Below are 16,311 nucleotides of genomic sequence, written 5' to 3'. Positions count from 1 at the left end.
CGAATTATGTATTTAAATGAAATACAGAGCAAATTAGAACACTGATACTGCAGTACTCTAAAACTATGTATTAGTTCCTAACAGTTATCGATGGAGTTATTCATCCAATGTATGCTGACATGTGTAGGGTGTGCTGGGAGATGCAGCACCTTTGGTGAAGGACTTGTGTCCATCCTGGGGCAGCTCACTGACCTTTGGCTCTCATCTGTTGTTCCAAGTAGCGACAGCAGCTACATGCTGGTACACCATTTCGACAGACGGGCTAAACCAGGTGAAGGTAGCCAGCAGGCCTCACACCTAGGTAAAATAGGGACATACCTGTCCTAGAAAATGAAGTTTGTTCTAGTGGACTGAGCAGATGAAATCAACAGTGAGATCCAACAGCCAGGAAGACTTCTGCAATACTTTGTGCAGAGTAAAAGGCAAGCTAAGATACAGCAAATGTCATGGTTATCCACTGCAACCAAGGAAGACCCCAGTTTGTGATGATACTCATACCACTGGACCCGGACTTCTGAAGTTGAGAGAATGGAACTGGCCCAGTGCAACAGCATTTCTTCTTTAAAAATTCTCCCAAGTAGATTTCATTGTCATTGTCAGACACGACAGACAACCAACATAATGCCGTGTTCTTTTGATTGACTGTAAATGAACAAAATTAGCTTGGACACCTAGTGCAGATAATGGATTGCCTTCTGAACCCTCTGAATCTTCATTTTCATTGTAACATTCAAGATGACTTTCAATACCTTCAAGTTTTTTTATAGTTCTTAACTTGTTGAAGTAGTAAAATCGTTTCACTTTCACTCATGGTTGTTTCTGACTTCTCGAAGCATGACTGCAATGAGCAAAGCAGTTCTGAATTGTCTTACTGCTTATTCCTCACCAGCTATCACAGAAACATAGAAAATAGGTGCAGAAGTAGGCCATTCGGCCCTTCGAGCCTGCACCGCCATTCAGTATGATCATGGCTGATCATCCAACTCAGAACCCTGTACCTGCTTTCTCTCCATACCCCCTGATCCCTTTAGCCACAAGGGCCATATCCAACTTCCTCTTAAATATAGCCAATGAACCGGCCTCAACTGTTTCCAATATTCTAGGTACGGTCTCACCAAGGCCTTGTACAACTGCAGTAGAACCTCCCTGCTCCTGTACTCAAATCCTTTTGCTATGACAAAAGTCACTGGTTTTTAAATACAAACACATGCAACAGATGCTATTTAAAAACTGATCACTCTAAGCACGATGTAATGTCTAACGGCCACACAAGTTCATGCAACTGAGGCTAGTTAGAAACTTGTCCAGTAATAGTGTGCCGTCCCAATTAACTGGGATAGTGTCCCAAATAAATGAAGGGAATCCCAGCTATTTTCTCAATTATGTTTTGTTGTTTAAGAGTTGTCTAAAATAAGTGGCTGCCTGATTAACCTATGGATCAGTTAACCAGAATCCACTGTATATGGTTTATGTACTGAGAATCTATGATATTGCTAAATCAGAAAAATACCTTGAGATAATTCTTAACTGTTACTGTTTTGAAATACATAATGGGTAACATAGTTAGCAGTCTGTTTGATTTTGGGCACAATATGATAAACTATGTTATGCTTCAATAAAGGTTTTCCAGGGTCCATCACAGTTCTTCAGCAAACTACCATTTTGTAGCACTTCTAATGTACTTAAATACATAATCCTTACTGTCACATAACAGTAGAAGCTCATCTTGGCAGTAGGACAAGAGGAGTACCACCAAATAGGTTGCTCTTTATTTGCACTGTGTAGTATTTTATTCCATTGCATTCACAGAATTAAATGTTACACAATGCTTGTAAAGGATCATTAATTCAAGACTACCCATATTTTGCCACCATGAAAGCAAAATTTTAGTTGTGTATCTTACCTTCAGAGTCCTGTGTTTTTGATTCCCCGGACTCTCCAAATGGATTTGTTCTTCTAATGGAGAAATAATTAAATGTAAGCTGTTTCTTTATTAATTAAAATAATTTTCTTTCTTTTATTCTATTAGGTTTATTTTTGTTCTTTTTTAAAAGTAAATTTTCAAGGGTATTGTCTCCAATCTTCACTTAAATAGTATCTACAGATGATATAATTATGCAAGGTACTATATATTGAATTTTGCTTGATTTACAAAGGTCCAATCACAATTTACTGCTGTAATGTTACAAATTCTGGAATTTGTGCCTTTGACCTTTTATTTTATTTTGAGATACAGGTTTTCCCACACTGGCCAACAGCCTGTCCATTTAACACAAGCCTAATAATAGGTCAATTCACAAAAACCAATTTACAAACCATCACGTATTTGGACTGTGGGAGGAAATCAGAGCACCCAGAGGAAACCCACACGGTTCACATGAATAACGTACCAACTCCTTATAGATGCTGCAAAAATTGAATTGTGATTATTACACTAACTGTGGTGCCCATGGAACCTGTAAAATTATTTTTTACTATAATGAATAAATGCCCATGGAAATACATTGTAGTAAAGTTCTTATAATGCACTTTGTTCAGACTTTTACATTCACAAAACTTTACTTAAAAATGCTTTCCAGGAATATACCCTCCTGTAAGTTGTGAAATGATTGTGGGAGGTTGATATTATCTTATCCAAAATCTATATGTTATTTCCAGTATATATTATATAAAATTTAAAAAAATTCACCTTAATTGAGCCAATTACAATACTCCTGTACCCATTTCAATTGGATTAGTTAATTCAGGTGGAACTAATAATCAAAGCAAGGAATGTGGTTAGTTGGGAGTTTGCCATGTTCAGTTGGTACTAAGTTCACCACTCAGTTTTGGATTGCAGACCTCTGACCTAGATTCTATACTTTTTCCTGAAACAAGGAGACCAATACAGGGCAGTGTACTCCAGGTGAGGCCTTCCTAATACACGATATATCTGAAGCATAAACACTCTGCTCTGTCTCCAATTCCATTGTAATGAATGAATCTTGGTTTTATTCTTTTAGCTTTCGCAACTACTTTCTCATAGCCTTTTGCAAATTATGTACTAGATCACCCAGATGACTCTGCATCTCAGTTCTGCATTTAGAAGATGCTTCCTGTCAAAGTCGAGCAACCACAATTTCCTGTTATACCCTAACTACAAGATTTTTACCCACTCATTTAATCTATTTATATCCCCAATAAACATCTTGTGAAATCTCAAAATACTTATCTTCCTATCTTTACCCTGATTTTGTCCCTTCCAATTTCTGATTTACCACTTTTCTGGGATGTGACTGTATCCCCTCTGATGAGGACAAATGTAAAATATCTGCTGACTCTTCTGTCATCATTTTATTTTCAATTTTGATCCATATTCATTGGAGTTTTGGAGTTTAAAAGAATGAAGAGTGGTAATAACATATACAAGATCCACGACAGGAAAAACGCTGAGACATTTCTATTAACTGGAAAATGTCAATCAAGAGGTCATAATTACAAGACTAGAATAGTCACTCAAAACTGAAGTGTTTAGGAAGTACTTCTTGCAGAGGATGGTGAAAGCCTGAAATTCTCTACACCAGAAGGTTGTGGAGGCTAGATTATTGGGGGTATTTAAAGAATAGATACATTTCTGAAAGATTGGGGATTTAAAGGCTATAAGGACCTTGCATAGAAGAGATGAAAGCCTGGGAAAAATCAATCATTATCATATTGAATGGCTGAGAGGATTCAAGGGGTCAATGGCCTAAGCTTGCTTCTTTTTTATCTTCTAAATTATAATTCCACAGACTTACTGTCTTACAGAACTAATTAATAATTAATTTTTAAAATAGAAACTGACTTTTTTTTAAGCATTTCTTGCTACTCTCCTGCCTTATTTTGCCATTTGTCATATTTTGCAATGTCTTGTACTTTGTTCAATCATTTGACCTTTAACTTTTCAGCAAACTTTAACATCTTCATTGGTCAAAGAGAGCAGGTCTTTTTCTTGAAATTTATTTCTCATTGAATTGCATCTATTCTGTGTATTCTAAAAAAATCCTTTAAACATCTGTCAGTACATGATTCATCACTTGAGCTAGTTCTGCTTTCAGGTCCTTATTGATGACCTTATTTAAAGTTTAAAATATTAACCTCAGCCACTTGCTTCTTCCCCTCAAACTGAATATAAAATTCAATTATATTATGCCATCGCTATGAAGTCATTGATTAATCCTACAATGTTCAGCAACACCAGGCTTTGTATGGCTGTACAGTTCTAGAATGTTCACATCCAAGAAACTCTCCTGAAAACACACTGTGAACTCAAGTGAAGTCTCAAAGTTGCTTATTCTAGAGAGTTCTTAGACTAATGCAATGATTCAAGATTCTTGGTACAATCACGATTCCAAAAGTAAATGCATACAGTTCTTTCACATTATATATGAGCCCTCCAATCAAATTAGCTAACTTACTTTCTTCTGATCTGCAAATGTTCACTAAAACTCAAAAGTCTTACATGTTTGTCTTACCTGGTACATTGTCCTGAAGTCTTTGCTAGGTTCGACAACTCCTCACTTACAGGAGAAATTATATCAAATTGAATGGGTGTATCTGGGGCAACTATTGAATCCAATGAAATTGTAGAAAGGGCAGGAGATTCCGATCCAAGAGATGTGGAACTATTTGTCCGTGATGGATGTGGTCTATTGTGGCTGTTTCAAGAAATTCAATACAGAAACAATCAATTTTCTCCTGCATGCTCACAGAGATTGATAAATACTTTGCGTATTATGTTTTCAATTTTCCTTTAAAAAAATATGCTTAAGAAGTTGGGTGGCAGGGTGAGGATACAACCCTTCTAAAGGAGGTGTAAGGCACTTCTTCCCTCCACTAGCCTGCAAGGTCTAGCACCTGCTTAGCCTCCTGATTGGGGTCACGTAAAGCTATGGGAGCTGGTGGTGGATGGTTGTGTCACTGATGACACTGATCACTGATGCCAAGCAGACAATCACTGATGCCAAGCAGACAATCTGAACAGTACTGATAATGGCTGGGGTCAATAGCAATCCACTTCTGCAGAGAAATTTGCCGAGAACAATCAGGGTCGTGGAATGGCCATGATCACCCACATCCTACAACATAGTACATAACAAACAATCGACTAAGAAACAATATGTAACTTAATGACAACATGTTTGGATGCAGATTCATGTTCATGCCCCTGACCAGTTATACCTCTGTGATAAGGTTGAAAATTACTCTTAAACATGTTATAATAATGTAGAATTTATAGATTTCCTTCTAACAATGGAAAAATAAAACAACTGGATCTATTGTCTGACTTCATTTTGCTGCCTCTTCATCTCAATCTTTTCAAGTACTTGTTTGTACTTCATGGCTTGGAGGTTTGGAAAGGATTTTTAGTCCTTCAGCCTCATTGGTAATCAAATCAATATTCCATGAAATAATTATTTCACCTTGAGAGCCATATACTTAATTGGAAAATTAAATAATATGAGACCCTTCGACTTGGGATACTTCCACATAGCCTACAGATGTTTCAGTTGGCAATTTGCCTTAGTCAAAAACCTGGGTCTTTACCCAGGGTAGTTACATGATGATATTTTGATATACAAGACAACTTGAGCAACAAAGCTTACTATCACATCTACTGGAAGAACAGAACATTGAATACTCAACAAAACCATTTAAAATCTGTAAAAATAAGGCATCTATTTACACCATCTTAGAAGGTTCAGAACAGTTAGATGTATAATATACATGCCGTACTGTGCAAAAGAGTTAGGCGCATAAATGTAGCTAGGGTACCTAACACTTTTGCACAGTACTGTCGAAATTTTATATATTACACTGCACTGCTGCCACATTAAAAAAATGATATATGTGAGTGATGATAAACCAAATTCTGATAGGGATCACTATTGTGGATTGAGAGTAGGAAGGGGGCAGGGAGAGGGGAATCATGGTTAGGAAAAGGGGAAGGGGAGGTGAGGAAGCAGGAAGCACTAAGAAACATTCTGTAATTATCAATAAACCAATTGTTTGGAATCAAGTCACCTTGCCTGGTGTCTCAGGGCTGGATGTGTCTGCACCCGTGCCACAACCTCCAATCACACCCCCCCCCCCCACCCTGGTTCTCTTCCACCTGTCCCACGCCCTACCTGCGGCACTCCACCCTCACCATTCCCAACATCCTTTGCTCCCACCAAATTTATAAACTTGCTCTCTGCTCCACATTGAAAAATACAGTACTGTGCAAAAATCTTGGGAATCCTAGTTATTAATTACACTAATTATGTGTGCCAAAGACTTTTGCACAGTATTGTAAGTATTTTTCATAAAAGAACATAACAATGAATATGTTCCAGAATTGGATTCCGAGAGGCTATATTTCTACGTACACTGTAGACCTTAAGCTGTCGTGACGCTGTTGAAATGAAGTAGATGGAGTAACAGCTTCCAGAGCAGTCTGGTTCACGCGAGCAGCCAATTCCTGTGATAACAACAAAATACTTTAAATTTTATCCATCAATGCCAAAACCTTTCTAATTATAAGCTCAACATTAGAGGTGGATGAAGCCATTAGATAAAGAATTATTTTTGCTTGCCAATGACACCGAACCATAGAAAAGAAAATTAAAATAATATATTCTTTATGCATTTAAATATACAGTGTCAAGAGTGTAATATTCACTGCCAATTTCATATTATACAATCAGATTACAAAAATCAAATTTAAAAATGATTACTCAAATCAAATTATAACTTGATTTCAGCTATTTCTGAGGTCTCTAAATCATGCTGCAGCTAAAATGACCATACTCTTTATGATTGAAATGACTTTTAAAGAATAAAGCAAATGATTCAGTCCCTGCATTTATAAATGTACCAACTTTGTAAGTAATAATCTTGGGGGGGGGGGGGGGGGCGGGAGAAATGGAAAAAGCACATAATCTAAATGATGAGATTGCACTATTTAGAGAATCGTGGATTGGGATCCTTAGGTTTTTCTTTCCGGTGTCCTCGTGCATGATTCTCAAAAGGTTAGCATGCAAGTATAGCAAGTAATTAGGAAGATTAACATATTCTTTTAGTTTATACTGAGAAGAATTGAATGCAAGAGTAGAGCGGTTTTGCTTCAGTTATACAGGTCATCAGTAAGAACATAACTGGAGTATTATATACTTACTAATACAATGTTAATGTATTGGAAACCTTGTCAGAGATATACATCTTGAATGGATGGGTTGCCTCATGACAGGCTAGGCTTATATCCATTTAAGTTTAGAAAAGGTTACTTCACTGAAACATACAAGATCCTCAGAGGTCCTGAGCGAAGAGTATAGTTCCAGTATGCTTAATATCTCTTCAAAGGAGATGGGTGCAATATTTCATAAGTGGTTAAAAGGTTGACAGCTACAAGGACATGGAGAGGATGATTGTACATGCAGAACTACTATGTAAATTACTAACAGAACAGAAGTAAAGTCTGATTACTCCAGCCAAAGAAGCAAGCGTACTTCTGCAATTCAGTGAAGATTAACCAGACTGATTCCTGGCAAGGAGTGATTATCCGTTCAAGAGAGATTAAGCAGACTGGAAATAAACTGTCTGTAGTTAAGAAGATTGAGAGCTGATCTCAATGAAACTTATTCAATTCTATAAGCTTCACAATGGTAGATCCAGAGGAGATGTTCCCTGGCTGGGATATCTAGAATCGGGGTGATGCTCTCAAAATAAGGAGTATACCATAAGAAATTTCATTACCCAGAATCTTTGGAATTTATTATCCAACAATACCGTGGACACTGAATCACTGCACACATTCTAGAAACTTTGTAAATTTATGGATAAGACCATGAAATGTAGGAGCAGAATTAGTCCATTTGGCCCATCAAGTTTGCTACATCATTCAATCATGGTTGATTTATTTTTCCTTCTCAATCCCATCCTCCTGCCTTTTCCCTGTAACCTCTGATGTCCTTACTTATCAAAAATCTATCAATCTCTGCTTTAAATGACTTGGCCTCCACAACTGTCTGCGTCAATTAATTCCACACTTATCATCCTCTGCCTAAAGACATTCCTTCTCACCTCTGTTCAAGGACATCCTTTCATTCAGAGGCTGTGACTCCTCATCCTAACTCTCCCACTTCTGGAAGCATGCTCTCCACTTCCACTCTTTCAATGATTAACAGGTCTTTCAATATTTGGCAGGTTTCAATGAGATCCCCCTCCCCCATCCTTCTAAAATCTAGTGAGTACAGGCACAGAATCATCAAATACCCCTCATTCAGTAAGCCTTTCACCCCAGGATAATTCTCCTCAACCTTCTCTGCACCCTCTCCAACACCCCAATGCCAGTACTTCCTTCTTTACTACTGACTCAACCTTCAGGGAATCCTGCACTGGGACTCCCAAGTCCCTTACCACCTCAATTTATCAATTCTCTCCCCAGCTGTAAAATAGTCTACTCCTTTAGTGCACCTTCAATTCTTGCATTCTTTCCCTGTTTAGAAAATAGCTATGCCTTTATTCATTCTACCCATGTGCACGACCGTACACTTCCCAACGCTGCATTCCAATTGCGATTTCTTTGCCTGCTCTCCCAAGGGCAAACCCCCTGCTTCCACAATATCACCTGTCCCTCCACCTACCTTTGCATCATCCATGAGTTTGGTGAAAAGCCATCAAGTCCATCATCTGGATCATCAACTTATATCTGGAAAAGCAGCGGACCCAACACTGGCCCCTGCAGAACACCACTAGTCACTGCAGCCAACCAAAAATGCCCCCTTTATTTCCGCTCTTTGCCTTATGCCAGTCAGCCAATCATCTATCCATGTTGTATCTTTCCTGCAATACTATGGACTCCCATCTTATTTACCAGGCTCATCCAATGACCCTCCTTGTCTATCCTGCTTGTTTCTTCCTCAAAGAATTCAAACAAATTTGTCAGGCAACAACTCCCCTTAATGAAGCCATGCAGAGTTTGGCTGTTTTATCATATGCTTTCATATCCTGAAACATCATCCTTAATAATAGACTCTTAGCATCTTAACAGTCGCTGAAGTCAGGCTAACCAGCCTATAATTTCCTGTCTTTTGTCTCCTTCCATTCTTAAAATGAGTGAAGTGACATTTGTGATTTTACTGTCCTCTGCGACCACTCTCGACTCTTGTGATTCTTTTCAGACCGCACTACCAATGCCTCCATTCTGCCATGGATATTGCCAAGCCCAGTGGTGACAGAAGGACAGTTGGCCTTGGGGCTAAGAACCTCATTCTGTAAGAACCTAGCTCTACAGAAAGCTGAGAGAAGTTCCAAAGACTTTATCCTTGAGAGAGAAAGAATCTTCAGTGAGCTACACTGTGGAAGACTGTAAGACTCGTTCAGGACAAAGGGCTCTAGTGAGTTGCTGTTGGCGGCCTACGCCCCAATGGTGGGGGGGGTGGCGGGGATAGACTTAAGAAGATGACAACTAATGCCTCCACAATCTCTTCAGCTACCTCTTGAACCCTAGACTCATGCAGTCCAGGTGACATCCAGTTTCAGACCTTTCGGTTTCCCAAGCACCTTCTCCTCGGCAATAGCTAATACACCCACTACACCCACTTCTGACCCAGAATTTTTCAAATTTCTGACATTCTAGCTCTTATCAGGATCTTTATACACTTGCAGTTTCTTAACTCTACCCACAAGGACTCTTCAGATCCTATGTCACTTCCTGCTAGGGATATTAATGAGATCAAAGGATACAAAGTTAGAACAAGAATGCAGTGCTGAGGTAGAGATACAGCCTTGATCTTACTGAACGACAGAAAGGCAGATCAGGAAGTATCCTGTCCTTGCTTCTGTCACATGGATTGCAGCGATTCCATACGTAGCTCGTCACCACCTCTCAAGGCAGTTGAATTAGGTGCAATGCTGGTTTTGCCTGGGACGTACTTACAACAGAAATGAACTCAAAATAAACTATGGTAGTTTATTTTCATTTTAATTCTCAGATTTACATCAATACTGAAACTTTGAATTTGCCAGAATTCATAACACAGAACCTTTTTGTATTTTAGATGTTATGAATGGTTGTTCTGGAATTATAAGCAGAACGAAGAAAAGACGTAGCACATAAGTTATAAGAAAGGCAATACTGTAGTTTTATGAATTTTAGCACCTCAAGGTGTGCATCAATTCTTCCATCTAATCACTGAAAATATGAAATAACCAGTTAACAATAATCTGCAAACTTACTTCCGGGTTCTCACTAAGGTAGATTCGTTTGGAAATGTTATTGATTGTTGCAATCCACTGCAAAAATAAGTTCAAGGTATCCATAAATATTTTTGAATACTAATTGAAAAAAATCATTCTGTCCTTATCTCACAACCTGGATATTTTACATTATTAAGACAATTCTAGAACAATTTGAAATGAAAACACAAAATATTGGAAAGATTCAGCAGACTAAGAGAGAGAAAAACAGGATCAATGAAAGGTTGAAAAGAATATAGAAATCAACTATGATAAAGTGTGCACCAAATCTAACAAGATTACAACTGCTTTAAAAACAAAGTTAAAAGGGAAAAGAAGCAAGCAAAATAGCGCAGCACTGCCACATGTTTAGAACAGATAATGGATAGCGAGCTGAAGTAGTGAACTCCCAATAACTACACTTTACTAAATGTACAAAGAGGGGCTGTTCTTTTACACTGAAATCAGAGTGGGAATGGAATGGAGAATTAAAGTAACAAGTCACTCTCGCAAATGAATGAAGTACAGGTGTCCCCCGCTTTACGAATGTTCGTTTTATGTCGCTTCGCTTTTACAAAAGACCTACATTAGTAACCTGTTTTCGCATTACAGAGGATTTTCAATTTTATGAAAATTTTTCCCATATAAATTAATGGTTCTTCACTTTATGTCATCTTGGCTTAAGAAAGGTTTCATAGGAATGCTCTACCTTTGTAAAGGGGGAAGACACCTGTATTCTGCAAACTACAAGAGAAAACCTATTGCTTGTTATGGCTGGGAGGAGAGAGGGCAAGCACAGAACAATGTGAAATATGTGAGATATGCTTGAGGGTCCTGTCGACTATGGTAGTTAAATAAAAAGAAAGACATCTTAAAGGAATTGGTGCAGAAGGTCTTGTCAAAACAGATAAAATAGAGACAAAGAATGGAGTTCTACAGGAAGCAGAGTGGGAGGAGGTGTAGTTGAAATACCCATGGGAGTCAATAGACTTATAACAGATATGGTAGCTAACATATTCCTGAAATGAAAAATCGAGATGCCAAGAAAGGGAAAAGTAAACATGGAGCATTTGAAAATGAAAGTAGGGTGGAAATTGGCAGCAAAAGTCATCAATGTGGTGGAAAAATAATTGAACAGAACTAAAGCAAGGATTGTTTCACATATCCAACAAAGCAGTGTGTATAAATGATGGGAGTGGTGGATGGCCCATAGAGGTTTCAGGAAATTAATTTATCCCATGAGCTACAGCAGCAAGATTAAACCTGCTTGTGGGAAGAGACTGGGCCAAGTCTTGGAGCTGTGCCTCCTCAACTGGAGTCACAGGGGAGAGAAACTGTAGAACTGTCAGTACATCACCACCCTATTAACCCTGCTCACTTGGCAGTCCACACTGAAAAATAATATATAACATCTGAGGAAAGACGGGAGTTTGCTTGGAACAGAAACCATAATGCCAAAATGAGGTAAAATATATTTAAAACTTTTACTGTATGTAGCTTAAGTTACTTCCCCAGAAATAACTGCCTACTGACTTCTGCAAATTTATGTTACTAGTACAAGGTCAATGGTACTTGACCAAGATTTTATTTGTCCCTACTGTAATTCAGTTGCTTTTTACAAAAAAGGAATATTTTGCAGTTTAGACATAGTTGTATTTATTCATGCTTACCTCTTCACACTCTTTTTTACTCTCCGCTTGTACAACAACAGATCTGAAAACAAAGAATAATTTTTTTATTTTTTCCCCCAGTGTTAAAGTATGTCAAATCATATCATGCAGTGAAAGAAGAAGTTATGGCATTTAAAACAACAGTACTTGACCTTTTAAATCTCTATAACTATCCATTAAATCCTTTATGGGATGTGGACATTATCAGCAAGGCTAGCATTTAAAACCCACTCCTAACTGCATTTGGCAAGCTGCCTTCTAGTAGCCCTACAATCTGTGTATGGAAGGAACTCACTGCAATGAGTTCCAGTATTAATCAAGTGCAAGGAGGTATCAGCGATTTATTTGCAAGCCTGTCTGATTAAAAGGAAATTTTAAGATCCCATATATCTGCTGCAATTGTCCTTCAGTGTACCATTGGTCATGGTAAATTACTAGTTCTGCAAAATGGTTATTGTCTTCAGATTTATTGTACATACTAGTGTACAACACTACTACTGACACAAAAATGCCTACTGACTTCTGCAAATATTAATAAAGTTATTATTACTATCATAATTTCATCAGTTCTATCTGCCACTCAATCGCATTTTTATTTAAGTTCACCTTGTAATTTAGCTACAGACTTTTAAAGTTCTTTTCTCAATTATCACTGGCAAATTAATCTTCACCAGTCATATACCATTGCTTCAACTGATCATAGCACTACAAACCCAGAGTTCCAGTTCAATATCTAATCTTCAATTTTAATATAGGCCACCTAATAAAGTAGAATTTGGTTGTGGTTGTTCATTGAATTCACTTTTTATTAAATACAGTGAAGAAGAAAAAAATCTGACAGAGTGAGTTAGATTAGTATCTAATCGGTCCAAATAGAAAATAGTCCCACAGATATTTTATGAGAAAGGATTTGTTTAGGGATACCATAGGCAGCTACTTCAAGCTCACCTCACCCAAAATCACACATATTACGTCAACCAACACTGATTCCAACCTTGGTTTTATATGGAAATGCAGATACAATTCCTAGCTGTAATAACCAATATATTTACCTGCTGTGTTCCACCAGCATTTTGTGTGTGTTGCAATATATTTGTGACTTATTTAATGCATCAATGTACAGTTGACTGCCAAGGGTGACAGCTGATTGGCAAATCGATATCCCAGTGGACAGTGGAATGTCATAAATAAGGGGTATGTTGTTGAAGGGCTAATCACTTTTAGTGCAGCAGTCAACTGGTGTTTATCAAATGCAATATTATATAACTCAACATGTATCATCTGGTACAAGGGTAGTATTGGGTAACTGCAACGTCTGCTGCTATTTCTCCTGATCAGCACAGGATACATGAGAGCTCATTGCCATTTGCAAAATGGTGGGTTTCCTACTCACACAGCAAAAGGAACAACAAATAATAATGTAGCTAACAAAAGCAAAATCATAAAAAGTTCAAATACAAAATAGTATATATATTTTAAACTGGTTTGGTTAAACACAAACAAAATGCTGGAGGAACTGAGCAGGTCAGGCAGCATCTGGGGAAAGGAGCAGACAGTTGATGTTTCCGGCTGAGACTCATCTTCAGGTCATATAGTCTTGGCCCGAAACATTGACTGTTACTCTTTTCCATTGATGCTGCCTGACCTGCTGAGTTTCTCGAGCATTTTGTGTGTGTTTGTCGTTTTGAATTTCCAGCTTCTGTAGATCTTCTTGTGTTTGCAATTTACTGATTCCATTAAATTTGGTATCTGGCATATCAGATTAAACTTCACGATCAAGACTTGGGCAATTTTGGACAAGGCAACCCTGCAAAGTATTCCTCTCTTAAACATGGGATTAACACTAGTAGCTCATGGCCTAATATAGTTTAATATTGTTATACAAATCACAAGGATGTGACAATTTAGTTCTTACTTCTAAACCAACACTACCACAGATGACAATCACCTTAGATCAACTTAAAAATGGATACTACATTGTCCACATTATTGAACCTCCAGTTTGCACCTACAGTCAATGAAGCAATGAAACAGAATTACTGGAGCTTTGCAATGTTTCCATCATCCCCCAGGGCCCGAGTGGTTTCATTTCTAACTGAACTATTGAACGTGCTGTTTTCCAAAATGTGAAACAGATGTACAGGATAGAAAACTATACATTTCTTGAAGGACAGAACTGCAAGTTAAAATGAAGAGATTTGAAAATTCTTACTTTTTCCCATCAAAGGCAGTAATTTGAAAGCAGTATCTTCGGTCATCAGAATCTACAGCCATAACAGTGCAGTTGTCTAAGTCCATGACAAGACCTCCTGCAACATCCCCTCGCGCCTGGCGCATCAAGTTCCCACCTTGGGTGAAGTAATAGTGTCTCTCCCAGGTAGCAGATACCAATCGTGTTTTACTGCAATCCAAAAGTACAGATTAATTAACATGGCAAATACAAATTTGTAAGACATCCAAATAAAACAATCGCAAAATTGCTTGCAACCAACTTTGTAACGATCGTTGCTAAGTGTGCATAGTTCAATTTACCACATCTTTGTTTCATCTCCAATTGTTCCCACGGTAATTTTTAATAAAATTTCACCTTAATTTAAATAAGAAATGGAACTGGTCAGATGAAATACTTTTGATATGCAAAGTGAGCAACAGCATCATCCCTAATTTTCAGATAGGAAGGAAAATGATCTAATTGCAGAGCACACAAAAAGAGTTGAGAATTTTGTTTTAATTCAGTTTTTGTTTAACAGATGGGAAAGAAGATGAATGGAAAATGGTGGAATTGATCAAACAAGTTGTAAACAAGAATTAAGAAGTCATCCCTTTATGGCTGTCCCAGAATGACCAACTATTACTTTTTGAGACCTATTAATAAATTGGGCTGGTCTGTATACAATTTCAAAAAGCACTGATGATATGAAAATTTGAAATAATAGTAAACAAGAAGAGGATAAAGACAGACTTCGAGAGGATTAATTAGGAAAATGGACCAATTGTGGAACAGGCAGGCACACTGCAGATGAGATTTAACATAGAGATAAAGTGTTACATTTTGATAGAATGGACAAGGAGAGACCACATAACTTAAAGGAAACAATTTCAAAGGAGAGATGGAGGAACGGGAAGCCAGGTGCTTAAGGCAATAAATCTCTGAAGTTTACAGCTGTAGTTTAAAAGGTGGTTTAAAAAAGACACACAAAACTCTCGCCTTGCAGTGCAAAATCATGGAAGTTTAATTGAACCTTTACAAAATATCCATGTCCTATTCTGGGCACTGCACAATGGGAATGATGCGAAGAATTAAAAAGGGGGGTTCTTTTACATAAAAGTAAAGTTTGCTAGAATTATTCTAGAGATAAGGGACTTCAGTTAGTTGTATCAGTTAGGTCAGAAAAAGTATGACAGTTTCACTTGGACCATTGAAGACTGAGAATTTGATGAGATTATTTAGAATATGAAGAATGCAATCAATGTAAGTAAGAACAACAACCAATTCATTTTGGCCATCAACCAAAAAAAAAACTGATTTTAAGTCAGAAGAAAAAAGAACCAAAGTATTTTTCTTACGCAACAAGTAATAGTGAACTGTAACACACTGCCCCTGAAAAGGTGGTGGAAGGGAATTCAGTAAAGTTTCAAAATAAAACTGCTTAAGTACTTGAGAGGAAGTTAAACTATGAGGTTAAGTGGGGAGTCAATGAACTAACTGGATGACTCGGACCAAAGGCTTTAGATGTGCTTAATTGATAAAAATGATTCCATTAAAAGTCTTCCTGCCCTATCTATGGAACACAGATATGAATCCTATTTACAGTGATGGAATGCATTCTATTCTCTTGGTTGCAGGAACATGTGAAATAGCAAGGGAAGGTCATTCAGCTCTCACCCCTGCTATGCCTTTCAATGAGATCACAGTTGATATTTTATTTTGGTACCACTTTTAAGCAATAAGTCCATTGCTTTTGATGTCCTTGAAATCACTAAGACACTGCAGCCCACTTGAGTAGAAAATTCCAAAGATGCACCACCTGCTCGCTGAAGTTTATTTTCATCTCTGCCCTGAATAGCCAGTCCTTTACTTTAAAACTGTGATAACCACATCACAGAATTTTACATTAAAGCTGAAAGTAAGGGATTCAATCTGAATCTGGGGTATCAACCAAAGCAAAACATGAGGGCACGAGGCAGCATTGGGTACGTAAGAGAGCAGTGGCTCAGATTTAAATAACTCCTTCCAGATTCTACCACTCAAAGTTCAAAGTAAATTTATTATCAAAGTACATATATGTCACCTTATACAACCCTGAAATTCATTTCTTGCGAGCATATTCAATAAATCCATTATAGAATAACAAGCATATAGAATCATTGAAAGACTGCACCAACTTGGACATTCAACCAGTGT

The 16,311-nt window shown here is 37.6% G+C and overlaps 1 protein-coding gene across 5 annotated transcripts in view; it reads right to left on the bottom strand.

Moving 5' to 3' along the window:
• Positions 1 to 16,311, bottom strand: part of appl1 (adaptor protein, phosphotyrosine interaction, PH domain and leucine zipper containing 1) — a 65,268-nt gene that overhangs the window by 12,955 nt on the left and 36,002 nt on the right. For all 5 annotated transcript variants that reach the window (XM_059944180.1, XM_059944176.1, XM_059944175.1 and 2 more), the window contains 6 exons: positions 14,119 to 14,307; positions 11,907 to 11,949; positions 10,237 to 10,293; positions 6,387 to 6,478; positions 4,494 to 4,676; positions 1,904 to 1,956 (listed from right to left, as the gene is read on the bottom strand). In XM_059944180.1, the coding sequence (XP_059800163.1) occupies positions 1,904 to 1,956; positions 4,494 to 4,676; positions 6,387 to 6,478; positions 10,237 to 10,293; positions 11,907 to 11,949; positions 14,119 to 14,307 (617 nt within the window). The remainder of the gene's footprint in view (positions 1 to 1,903; positions 1,957 to 4,493; positions 4,677 to 6,386; positions 6,479 to 10,236; positions 10,294 to 11,906; positions 11,950 to 14,118; positions 14,308 to 16,311) is intronic.

Source organism: Hypanus sabinus, chromosome 19 (assembly GCF_030144855.1).
Source record: "Hypanus sabinus isolate sHypSab1 chromosome 19, sHypSab1.hap1, whole genome shotgun sequence".
In the NCBI taxonomy this organism is placed as follows: Eukaryota; Metazoa; Chordata; class Chondrichthyes; order Myliobatiformes; family Dasyatidae; genus Hypanus; species Hypanus sabinus.
Note: the sequence above shows the minus strand (reverse complement) of the source record. Positions and strands in the feature narration are given on the sequence as shown.